The 13,173-nt window shown below is 37.4% G+C and overlaps 1 protein-coding gene across 2 annotated transcripts in view; it reads right to left on the reverse strand.

The window, feature by feature from the left end:
- Window positions 1–2,792, reverse strand: part of LOC135778864 (high choriolytic enzyme 1-like) — a 105,897-nt gene extending 103,105 nt beyond the window's left edge. For both annotated transcript variants that reach the window (XM_065289494.2, XM_065289495.2), the window contains exon 1: window positions 2,650–2,792. In XM_065289494.2, the coding sequence (XP_065145566.1) occupies window positions 2,650–2,741 (92 nt within the window). In that variant the 5' untranslated portion in view covers window positions 2,742–2,792. The remainder of the gene's footprint in view (window positions 1–2,649) is intronic.
- Window positions 2,793–13,173: the final 10,381 nt, after the last annotated feature.

Here is a 13,173-nt window from a genome sequence, read left to right on the forward strand (position 1 = left end):
CTTGTTTGAGCTTGTCTGTAAAAGAAGTTAAAGCATCTTAAATTTTTGTTAATTGTATGCATTTTGTGTTAAACCATCAAGAAATGTGTTACAGTTTTTTTCGATTGCTAAACGTCAGTGGGCACAACTGGAGCTACATGTGCAAAACTCTAACTACAACCTGCAATACCAAAAGTCACCTGAGCACAACTCTTAACACATGACTCAAAACAGCTCAGTTCAGCCAAACACTAAACACAACCCTCACTGAGATAACACACACTGTCACTCACAACACACTGAGAGGAAAAACACTAACATCAAACACCAATACAGAAATTACTAAGTTTTTATCTTTACAGTTTGAACAATTTCAGTGAATTCATACAAAGTAATATTTTCTTCAAAGAGTGATTTATTTATTGATTGATTTATCACATGATTTATTGAAATTTTTAGACCAGAACAATTCTTTAAGGTAAATGAAAATGTGCAGTTTGCTTCATTAGTCTGATGTAGTTTATGGAATTTATAGTAATGAGGAAAAAGGTAGAAACTGAAAGTACATACTGTAATTCAAACAAATAATTGAGGAGCAAATCCTGCCTCTCTAGCATCAGGCCACTACCTGCCACCCTTCTCCCTCCCTCCACGAACCCGTCTTTCTTGTTCCATTTCCAAAATTAGTCTTTCTAAGCTCTACCTATCATATTTATATAAAAAGTAATATTATATATATGTATATATATATATATATATATGACATTGGAATTTATATTTATATGAAATTGCAGTTAGCAGTGTTTGAAAGGCACAAGGCTGAAATCTTTTCTGTTTTGAATGTGTGGTTCAAAGTTTTGACAGCAGTGTGTTAGCATTTGAACAAAGTGCTGTATATCCACAGTGTTGTGCAGGTTGTGGTTAAAGTCATGGAATAAGTGTGTTAAGTTTTGAAAACTGTGTTTAACCAATGAGAAACGAACTACAGTTTGTTCCACATGAACTGCTGCTGTGCAGACTGTAGTTAGAGTTTTGCACATGTGACTTCAGTTGTGCCCGCTGTCGTTTAGCAATCGAAAAAAACTGTAATAGTATAGCTTACATAGGTGGATGTAGTGCTAACTGTGTTAAGAGTTTTGAAAACTTGTTAAAAGTATTGAAAAATCTGTCATAGCAATTGTAAAAAACTGTATATGAAATTGCAATCAGCAGAGTTTGAAAGGCACAAGTCTGAAATCAATTCTGTTTTGAATGTGTGGTTCACAGTTTTGACAGCAGTGTGTTAGCATTTGAACAAAGTGCTGTAAATCCACAGTGTTGTGCAGGTTGTGTTTAAAGTCATGGGATAAGTGTGTAAAGTTTTGAAAACTGTGTTCAAGCAATGAAAAATGAACTAGAGTTTGGTCCACATGAACTGCTGCTGTGCAGACTGTAGTTAGAGTTTTGCACATGTGACTTCAGTTGTGCCCACTGTCGTTTAGCAATCGAAAAAAACTGTAATACAAAAAACACACACTATGATTACTATGAATTTAATAAAATGTATTTTTCTGGCCCATTGAAATTAAAAGGACAATTCTTTTGTTTACTGTATCAGCAGCTCATGCATTGCTGGTTGCTTGGTAACAAACATGACAGTAGATAGCCGAACATGATTAAGCGATTTGGGATTTCCTAACTAGAAATGAGATAAGATTTGGTGAAATAAGATGAGAATCCTAAATCAATTTAAGATTTGCTTCTGTAATATGAATTTGTGAAAAATCTTAACTTAACACATCATATCTTAAGTTAAGACCTAAGATAGAAAGTTTCTGTAATACGCCCCCAGGTCACACAGACACACTCCTCACATTTGCAAACACTAAATGCTTAACTGATCACTAACCAATCACTGCTTTACTTTACAGTAGTATAGATAGGCCTATAAATAGGTCAAAGGTCAGATTACCTGTTTTTGCAATCTGCACCCCACCCCCCGCCAATTCCTGGACTGAGACCCCACACACAATTTACTGTATACTACTGTAAAGAATATATTTTTGATTTACATGTTTATAGTTTTGTTGTATGCTAATGTATACAACAGTAATGTTTGGACTAATAAATATTTTTTTTTTCTACATTGTATTGGCGTTTCCAGTGCATTTGTGTCCCCTCTCAACAGATTACTTTCACTGTAGAACATTGTATTGAAATTTAGACTCATGAAATGAGAAATAGCCCATGAAAGACCAAAGAGCTTAAGATTTAGAACAGCAGTGTTTACATGGTATTTCCAAATATGTATTATTATGAAAGAAGTGTTTGCCATTTGATGCAAATGCTTCTTTTCTGACATGTGTTCATTTTGAATGCAGTGTTGCATTTTGAAGGAGATGTGAGCTACTTTCCATTTTGTGTGTGCAGTTTTGAGAATTGTGTGTAGAGGTTTAAAAAAATGAGACTTAGTTTTGAAAACATGTGAAAGCAATTGGTAAAAACTGTAAAACCATTCACTCTTGCTGAAAACAAACTTTTCCCTCAGACATCACACACAAGCATTCAAACACACACACACACACACACACACACACACACAATTTTATTCATTTCTTTATTCCAGTAGCATTATCCACCAGTGTATGCACTCTAAAGTTACTGTACAGAGCAGTCTGTAAGTACACCTACCTGTTTTCCTCCATGAAGTTTTTTAAGATGAAGGCGATGGTGAAATGACTTAAATTTGGCTGTACTCGTTGCTTAGCCTCCCTCATAGTCATACCATGGACAAGGCCATGGTCAACTAAAGTGGTTCGAATTTCATCTGAGACTGCTTGTCTCCTTGCCCTTCTTCTCCCTCCTCCTCCTTCACCACATCCTCCTCCTCCTCCTTCACCACATCCTCCTCCTCCTCTCCCTCCTTCTCTTTCTCAACCTATTTCTTTATTTCTCTCTGGATTCATTGTTCCAAAGCTCAGTGAACATATTCAGGCCCTGTTATCTATCTATTGAAGGATCTGATTGATGTGTGTTCAATTTTGAGTCTTAGTGTTTCCACCTTGGTAATTGTTTGCTAATTGAGCCTTTTCTGTGCTGACTTGAGTGAACAGTATTGAATGCTAGTGCTTTCCATATGACCACATGGTGTAAGCATTGAGAAATGTAAGGATTTGTGTGTAGAGTTTTGCAGTAACAGTTCACCAAAAAGCAGGGGGATAGTGTTTATAGTTTAGCAAAATGGGTGTGCTTTTATGGAAATTTTTGTTCAAAAGCTTGTTTATAGTGTTTTAGCAAACGAGAAAAACTGTAAACATGCTGTAGTTATCTTTTACAAAACAAACAGCATGTGTTCAAATTTTCTAATAACCTATGCAAGTTTACACTTCGAAGACAATGCAAAAAAATGGAAATGTTACTTTTGTGCAATTTTCTTTGAAACAAAACATCTAAAAGACGAATCTGGTTTACACAGAAGTAGCGGTTTTGTCTTTTGTTTTCTATTAACCAGATTGTAATACATGTGGTTAGCAAAAGAGGATCTGTAAATATTACAAAATATTTCAAAAGAAGAGCACCTTTTGCAAGATCTGGCGGATAGATGGGTAAATAGAGGGAGCATTATGTGTTCGTATTTAATTGTTTGTTCTGTAATCCTTGTAAACATCTGTTCAGTTTAGGTTGGAAACATTGCATTCAGTCATTTGTGATTCATCATTACAGAATCTTGTACACTGCCATTCAAAAGTTTAGGGTCAACTATTAATTCTTTTTTATATTCACATATTTAAACTATAGTAAACTCATGAAAATTATGGAATAACACAAATGTAACTTACAGAATTACAGTGAGGCTAGAAATAAAAAAATAACTAAACTAAATTTATATTTTTTTGCATCTTTAAAAATTGCCTAGCATTAGAAAAATGTACAGGTACTTCTAAAATGTTATCAAGCAGCTGAATTATATCAAGCTTTTTTAAACAGTGTTGAAGGAGTTCTTATCTAATCTCTTTTATTTTTAAGATTTTCTTCAAATTGATCCAAATCATTTTAAATTATTTTTTATTCTCTAATTACAGTTTTTTTTCGATTGCTAAACGTCAGTGGGCACAACTGGAGTCACATGTGCAAAACTCTAACTACAGTCTGCACAGCAGCAGTTCATGTGGACCAAACTCTAGTTCGTTTTTCATTGCTTGAACACAGTTTTCAAAACTCTACACACTTAACCCATGACTTTAACCAAAACCTGCACAACACTGTGGATTTACAGCACTTTGTTCAAATGCTAACACACTGTTGTCAAAACTGTGAACCACACATTCAAAACACAATTGATTTCAGCCTTGTGCCTTTCAAACACTGCTGATTGCAATTTCATAAATATAAATTCCAATGTCATATATATATTTCATATATATATAAAATATTACTTTTTATATAAATATGATAGGTAGAGCTTAGAAAGACAAATTTTGGAAATGGAACAAGGAAGATGGGTTTGTGGAGGGAGAAGGGTGGCATGTAGTGGTCTGATGCTAGAGAGAGGCAGGATTAGCCCCTCATTTATTTGTTTGAATTACAGTATGTAGTTTTAGTTTCTACCTTTTTTTCTCATTACTGTAATTCCATAAATTACTCCAGACTACTGAAGCAAACTGCTAATTTTCATTTACCTTAAAGAACTGTTCTGGTCTAAAATGTCAATAAATCATGTGATAAATCAATCAATCAATAAATAATTATTTGAAGAAAATATTACTTTGTATGAAATCACTGAAATTGTTGAAACTGTAAAGATATAAAGTTAGTGTTTTGTGTATTGGTGTTTGATGTTAGTGTTTTTCCTCTCAGTGTGTTGTGAGTGACAGTGTGTGTTATCTCAGTGAGGGTTGTGCTTTGTGTTTGGCTGCACTGAGCTGTTTTGAGTCATATGTTAAGAGTTGTGCTCAGGTGACTTTTGGTAGTGCAGACTGTAGTTAGAGTTTTGCACATGTAGCTCCAGTTGTGCTCACTGTCGTTTAGCAATCGAAAAAAACTGTAAATAAATGAACATGTAAGAGCAATTATAATTTTCTCAACAACCCTTATTTCAAACATTCTGTCATATTCTTTAGATCAAAAGTGATCAAAATCATAAAAAAAAACATTTTAACATTTGAAACTTTGAATTCATTTTAAGACACTTTGAATAAAAGTGTCTGCATGTAAAAATGTCAGATGTTTTACCATGTTTTGCAACTTGAACACTAAAAAAGCGGGGTCTTAAAAAGTATTAAAAGTTGATAAATCCATTTTGGGAAAATTAAGGCCCTTAAAATGTATTAAAAAGTCTTAATCCCGATTTTATGAGGTATTAAATTTTTTTAAGCTTTGTCAAAAGAGTTTGACTTCAAAAAGTATGCATGAATATATTTATTTTACTCCCCATAACTGTTAAAAAAACAGCAGCGTGCTCGGTCAGTGAGTTCTATGGTTGTGCTCTATAGATTTATTTGCAAACTACAACTGTTTATTAAGTTAAAGGTTTGTTGCTGATTAGAAATTGAAGCGCAATGAGGTCTTAAATATTTTGAGAAGGTCTTCAAAAAGTCTTAAAAAGGTATTGAAATTTACTTCAGGATTCTTGCATATACCCTGAATAACTTTCCATTGTCCTTATGAAAGAATATTGGTTTTGAATATGAATGCTGTATCCTGATTATACTAATTACTTTATTATGATTAATAGTTATTGTAATAGGCCTACATCTATGCATTCAAATGTTTCACTTTAAGAGGCACAGTGGGTAGCATTGTTGCCTACAGCAAGACGACTACTGTGGTCACACAATCTGTGCTTGAGCTATTGTGAAACCAAAGGCATTTAGACATGTGGGTCTGTCTGATGAAATAGGTGTCTGACAACAAATAAGATATACACATTAACCCATCATAAGTCCTATATAATGCTACTAAATGATTCACACAGATACACAACTCTAATGTAAATATTTCTCCAAAGACTATAGCCAGTTTAACACTTGCGTAGGCAATTGGCCTCACCTGACCCCTTTGATTTTGAGAAAGGACCGCCTCTAATCCATTAAAACTAGCATCCACCTCAAGAATAAAGGGGAATGTGAAATCCACATACGCAAGCACGGGGGCAGTGGTAAACTTTCCTTTCAGGGCCTCAAAGCTCCCCTGACATTTATCAGTCCAGGACTTTGTGCCTCCTAGTGCTGCCACCAGCCGATGCAGAGGGGCTGCCAATGTTGCAAACCCCTCCACAAAACGGCAGTAATAGCTAGAGAAGCCCAGGAATGAGCACAGCTCAGACACAATAGTAGGCTGAGGCCATTTTCCTAAAAATTTTGCCACTTGCATATTTTGCTACTTTTGCCACTCACATATTTTGACATTCTCAAATTTTATCCAACTTGCCACTCGCCAATTTTGCCACTCGCATATGCGCATATATTGCCATTCTCAAATTTTCTCCCACTCGCCAATTTTCCCACTCGCATATACGCATATTTTGCCAATCACAAATTTTGCCATTCGCTAATTTTCCGCTACTCGCCAATTTTGCCACTCACATATTTTGCTACTTTTGCCACTCGCCAATTTTGCCACTCGCATATTTTGCTACTTTTGCCACTCCCCAATTTTGCCACTCGCATATGCACATATTTTGCCATTCTCAAATTTTCTCCCACTTGCCGGTCGCCAATTTTGCCACTCACATATGCGCATATTTTGCCAATCGTAAATTTTGCTATTCGCAAATATTCCGCCACTCGACAATTTTGTCACTCGCATGTTTTGCTAAAAATATGCGCATATTTTGCCATTTGCTATTTTGCCACTCGCATATTTTGCTACTTTTGCCACTTGCATATTTTGACATTCTGAAATATTCCCCCACAGCCACTCATCAATTTTTCCACTCGCATATGCGCATATTTTGCCAATCACAAATTTTGCCATTCACAAATTTTCCGCCACTCGCCAATTTTGCCACTCGCATGTTTTGCTAAAAATATGAGCATATTTTGCCATTTGCACATTTTGCCACTCGCAAATTTTGCTACTTTTGCCACTCGCATATTTTGACATTCTCAGATTTTCCCCCACTCGCCATTAGCCAATTTTGCCACTTGCAGATTTTGCTAAAAATATGCGCATATGTTTCCATTCGCAAATTTTGCCACTCGCATATTTTGCTACTTATGCTACTCGCCAAATTTGCCACTCGCATATTTTGCTACTTTTGCCACTCACCAATTTCGCCACTCGCATATGCACATATTTTGCCATTCTCAAATTTTCTCCCACTTGCCAGTCGCCAATTTTGCCACTCATACATGCGCATATTTTGCAAATCGTAAATTTTGCCATTCGCAAATATTCCGCCACTCGCCAATTTTGCCACTCGCATGTTTTGCTAAAAATATGCGCATATTTTGCCATTTGATATTTTGCTACTCGCATATTTTGCTACTTTTGCCACACGCATATTTTGACATTCTGAAATATTCCCCCACTCGCCACTCGTCAATTTTTCAACTCGCATATGCGCATATTTTGCCAATCACAAATTTTGCCATTCACAAATTTTCCGCCACTCGCCAATTTTGCCACTTGCATGTTTTGCTAAAAATATGTGCATATTTTGCCATTCGCACATTTTGCCAATCGCATATTTTGCTACTTTTGCCACTCACATATTTTGACATGCTCAAATTTTCCCGCACTCGCCACTCGCCATTTTGCCACTTGCAGATTTTGCTAAAAATATGCGCATATGTTTCCATTCGCAAATTTTGCTACTTATGCTACTCGCCAAATTTGCCACTCGCATATTTTGCTACTTTTGCCACTCACCAATTTCGCCACTCGCATATGCACATATTTTGCCATTCTCAAATTTTCTCCCACTTGCCAGTCGCCAATTTTGCCACTCATACATGCGCATATTTTGCAAATCGTAAATTTTGCCATTCGCAAATATTCCGCCACTCGCCAATTTTGCCACTCGCATGTTTTGCTAAAAATATGCGCATATTTTGCCATTTGCTATTTTGCTACTCGCATATTTTGCTACTTTTGCCACACGCATATTTTGACATTCTGAAATATTCCCCCACTCGCCACTCGTCATACTTTTGCCACTCACATATTTTGACATGCTCAAATTTTCCCGCACTCGCCACTCGCCATTTTGCCACTTGCATATGCACATATTTTGCCGATCGCAAATTTTGCCATTCGCAAATTTTTCACCTATGCGCATATTTTGCCATTTGCTAATTTTGCCACTTGCATATGTTGCTACATTTGCCACTCTCATATTTTGACATTCTCAAATGTTCTCCCACTCGCCACTCGCCAATTTTTCCACTCGCATATGCGCATATTTTGCAAATCACAAATTTTGCCACTTGCATGTTTTGCTAAAAAATATGCGCATATTTTGCCATTTGCAAATTTTGCCACTCGCATATTTTGCTGCTTTTGCCACTTGCATATTTTGACATTCTCAAATTTTCTTCCACTTGCCACTCGCCAATTTTGCCAATTGCAAATTTTGCCATTCGCAAATTTTCCGCCACTTGCCAATTTTGCCACTCGCATGTTTTGCTAAAAATATGCGCATATTTTGCCATTTGCTATTTTGCCACTCGGATATTTTGCTACTTTTGCCACTCGCATATTTTGACATTCTCAAATTTTCTCCCACTTGCCACTCGCCAATTTTGCCACTCGCATATGCGCATATTTTGCCAATTTCAAATTTTGCCGTTCGCAAATTTTCCGGCACTTGCCAATTTTGCCACTCGCATGTTTTGCTAAAAATATGCGCATATTTTGCCATTTGCTATTTTGCTACTTTTGCCACTCGCATATTTTGACATTCTCAAATTTGACATTCTCGCATATGCGCATTTTTTGTCATTCACAAATTTCCCATTCGCACTCGCATATTTGACTACTTTTGCCACTCGCATATTTTGACATTCTCAGATTTTCCCCCACTGGCCACTCGCCAATTTTTCCTCTCGCATATGCACATTTTTTGTCAATCACAAATTTCCCATTCGCAAATTTTCCGCCACTCGCCAATTTTGCCACTCGCATGTTTTGCTAAAAATATGCGAATATTTTGCCATTTGCTAATTTTGCCACTCGCATATGTTGCTTCTTTTGCCACTCGCATATTTTGACATTCTCAAATGTTCTCCCACTCGCCATTTTTTCCACTCGCATATGCGCATATTGTGCCAATCACAAATTTTGCCACTCGCATGTTTTGCTAAAAATATGCGCATATTTTGCCATTCGCAAATTTTGCCACTCACATATTTTGCTACTTTTGCCACTCGCATATTTTGACATTCTCAGATTTTTCGCCACTCGCCAATTTTTCCACCCGGATATGCGCATATTTTGTCAATCACAAATTTCCCATTCGCAAATTTTCCGCCACTCGCCAATTTTTCCATTTGCATATTTTGCCACTCGCATATTTTGCTACTTTTGCCACTCGCATATTTTGACATTCTCAAATTTTCTCCCACTTGCCACTCGCCAATTTTGCCACTTGCATATGCGCATATTTTGCCAATTGAAAATTTTGCCGTTCGCAAATTTTCCGCCACTTGCCAATTTTGCCACTCGCATGTTTTGCTAAAAATATGCGCATTTTGCCAATCGTAAATTTTGCCATTCGCTAATTTTCCGCCACTCACCAATTTTGCCACTCGCATGTTTTGCTAAAAATATGTGCATATTTTGCCATTTGCTATTTTGCCACTTGGATATTTTGCTACTTTTGCCACTCGCATATTTTGACATTCTCAAATTTTCTCCTACTTGCCAGTCGGCAATTTTGCCACTCAGCAATTTGCCACTCGCATATGCGCATATTTTGCCATTCTCACATTTTCTCCTACTTGCCAGTCGGCAATTTTGCCACTCGCATATGCGCATATTTTGCCAATCGTAAATTTTGCCATTCGCAAATTTTCCGCCACTCGCCAATTTGGCTTTTGTGAGGCACGTGTGTACGTCCAGCTGTATGGGCGCGTATGCGAGGAAGAGAGTTCCTGAGTTTGTGGTCACATGACGGAGTCCTTGGAGGTGTCCGTAGGAGTTGAAGTTTAAGTCCAAGTGGCAGGGTACCCGAAACTAGAGGGATAGGTCTCATAGCGGGCCCGGCTGGGCGCCGCGGCCTCGCTGTTGAGCAGCCGTGTGGCATGCTGGGCGCGACTGTGAGCTGTGAGCATCGATGAATTGGGGTGCAGGCCTCTTAACCTGAGCTTAAACCAACCCCTTGAAGTTCAGATGACCAATCCAAAAGGGTGTTGATAGAGTAGGAAAACTTTGTCTTTGTTTTACCAGACTCATTTGCATAGATGGACTATGCTAAAGATTTTGTTAAATAATAATTTGGATTAATATTTAACAAGTTTGATATCAGTTATGGTAAGATGATCCACATAATTGATCAGGAAAGGAAAAGGGTATTATTAAGAGTGTAAACAAGGTATGGTTTGAAACACACATCAAATAGTAATCTCATGTATGTGAATTATGAGACATGCTAAGATGAACAAATCATCCCTATAGTGTTACAAGAAAGTGGTTAATTACAGATACAAACATGCAATACAAGTAAATATAATATAAACAATTTAAACCAATTTATTTTGGTCTTAGCTGTGATCTTAGACAGACACATTTTTGTGTCATGGCTGCTTCATCTCTGCTCACGGTTTGAAGTTTGCTTTGAGGTGTTAATTTGCTTAGATTGGCACAATAAAACAGCCAGAGAGAGTCGATAGGTCTGGAAATGTGTGTTATCAGGAGATTAGGATCTTCTGATGAAAGCGTCCGAGCAGACCTGGTGACAAAACTCAATCTAGGGTCACAGTATGAAACCGTTAACGACCCAGACTGAAGAGACCTCCAGTTGACGTCCAGCCAGATGTTACACAAACATGGAGAGGCTTCTTCGTTATCTCAACTAACAGATTCTGCAATAAAACGAAAATCACAAATTTTGAAAATAAACACTTTGTTGCTCATTATCTCGAAAGTTGCGGTGCCGATTTGTGTCCCTACTTTCCGTGTCCATTCGCAAATTTTGCCACTCGCATATTTTGCCACTCACATATTTTGCCATTCGCAAATTTTCCCCACTCGCCAATTTTGCCACTCGCATATTTTGCTAAAAATTGTCGATTGTCGACCGAATTTTGAGTGGCGACCGAGTGGCGACCGAATTCGAGTGGCGTCCGAGTGGTGACCGAATTCGAGTGGCGACCGAATTCGAGTAGTGAACGAGTATCGATAATGACCCAAAAATGGTTCTGAGGTTGTTTCCTGGTCATTCTTTGATCAATTGAAATGAAACGTGGTACCCTTCATGTGGACCATGAACTGGGGGTCCATGACAAATTTGAGGACAGCGCCACCATGGGTCATGAGATATGAAAAAAGGCTACTTTTGCCCATAACTACTAATGATCTTGGTGTCTATGGATTCCTTGGCTCATGCCGAATCTGTCTATAAATTATGCCGGGTTTGACCAAACCGCCTGTCCGCCATTTTGAAATGTGTCATAAATTGCTATATGTTTTGAAGTATTAGACATATTGGTGCAAAAATCAGTAGAGAGCTTCAGCATGATGTCCTGAAGGTACCTGGGAAGTCTGAGTACAGTGCCACCTAGGGGTTATAACTGCTTATAACTTCTGAATACTTGTCTGATATTCATTTTCTTTGTGAAATTGTATTCAACTCGTTTGTCATTTTCCAACATTCTGTTAATGAGCTCTGTTCATGCATTACAAATTTTCTCTATTTTATGCCAAGTTCTGCTCTTATAGGGGTGGTTTTGCGGACAGGGATTAGCTGTAGCCAGGACTATGCCTTAGTTTAATAAGGAAATATAACTAGTTTTAACAAACATGCCTTGCTAAAAACATTACTTGTGTGCATTTTGAGGCAAAACAAAGGGCACTGATGTATTTTAAAATAAATGTATGAGCTTTTCAAACTGAAAACAACTTGCACTGACATATTATGTCAGTGCAAGTTGTTTTCAGATTGGACAGCTCATACATTTATTTTAGTCTAGGACTAGTCTAATCCCTGTCCGGGAAACCGCCCCTTAATCTTTGGAGCAATTGGCACAGAAATGACCGAACAGATTTTTGTGCTACCTTGTACATTTTTTTGAAATAGGTCTGTAAAGTTGACTCTCCCTGTGATGCTGTCTCTTTGTCATATTAAAACAAATCTGACAATATTTGCATGTGTTGTGAATTACTATACAAAATGTTCTTCTTGACTTTATTGTCATCAAAAAGTTATCTGATTTTCAAATACATTGCAACTCTGTTATTTCTGCTCTGTCATTTCTGCACCTTCTGTGATTGGCATATGTTGATTCTGAGGTCTCAGGTTCGATTCATGTGTAAGGAGCGTTTTTCTGGGTTTGCTTTCCATCTGGTACAACTTTAGATGACTGTGCAGTGTTCTGTAATTTAGAGTTAATTCCTGCAACTCAAACGGATATTTGTGTACAAGTGGCATGCCGTATTCAAATGGCTAAAGCTTTGATTGTTTTCTATTAATTCACTGTGTAGCAAGTGTTTAACTATGGGAATTGTGCAATGTGTAGCCTCTTATGGAACGGCTGAAAATCCACAAGGGGGCGCATTTGTTCCTCAGACGTTGCACAATAAACATGACATCCGAATATATTCATTATAAATCGTGAATGAAAAGTGAGATTCGAACGAATGTCTGTTAGTGAACTTATTGTATACACTATTTATATCGTAATTCGGTCAGAAACGTCAAGATTGTGAGATGAACAAATCGTTTTGGATTAAAAGGCTTGGATATTCCATTTCCTTGGACTTTTGGGGATTTATGAACAATTTGTTTTGGACAATTTTACCGAAGCGGATAAAGGAAAGATTTTGAAGGTAAGTAAATATCCTAAATCGGCGCCGCCCGGTTCAGGTAACTAACAACTAGATTACAGTTTTATGACGGCTAAAAATCATATTATGCTTTCTGTGTGCGCTTATTGGAATCCCGAAAGTCTAAGCTTTACAACGATGTGCCGCATGACCGTATATTTTGAAGATTTAATGCTTCAAAGTTACAATGACGTAATGCAGCCTCACGTGCAAGGGAGGGGGTGTGCCGTG

Source organism: Paramisgurnus dabryanus, chromosome 2 (assembly GCF_030506205.2).
Source record: "Paramisgurnus dabryanus chromosome 2, PD_genome_1.1, whole genome shotgun sequence".
Taxonomy (NCBI): Eukaryota; Metazoa; Chordata; class Actinopteri; order Cypriniformes; family Cobitidae; genus Paramisgurnus; species Paramisgurnus dabryanus.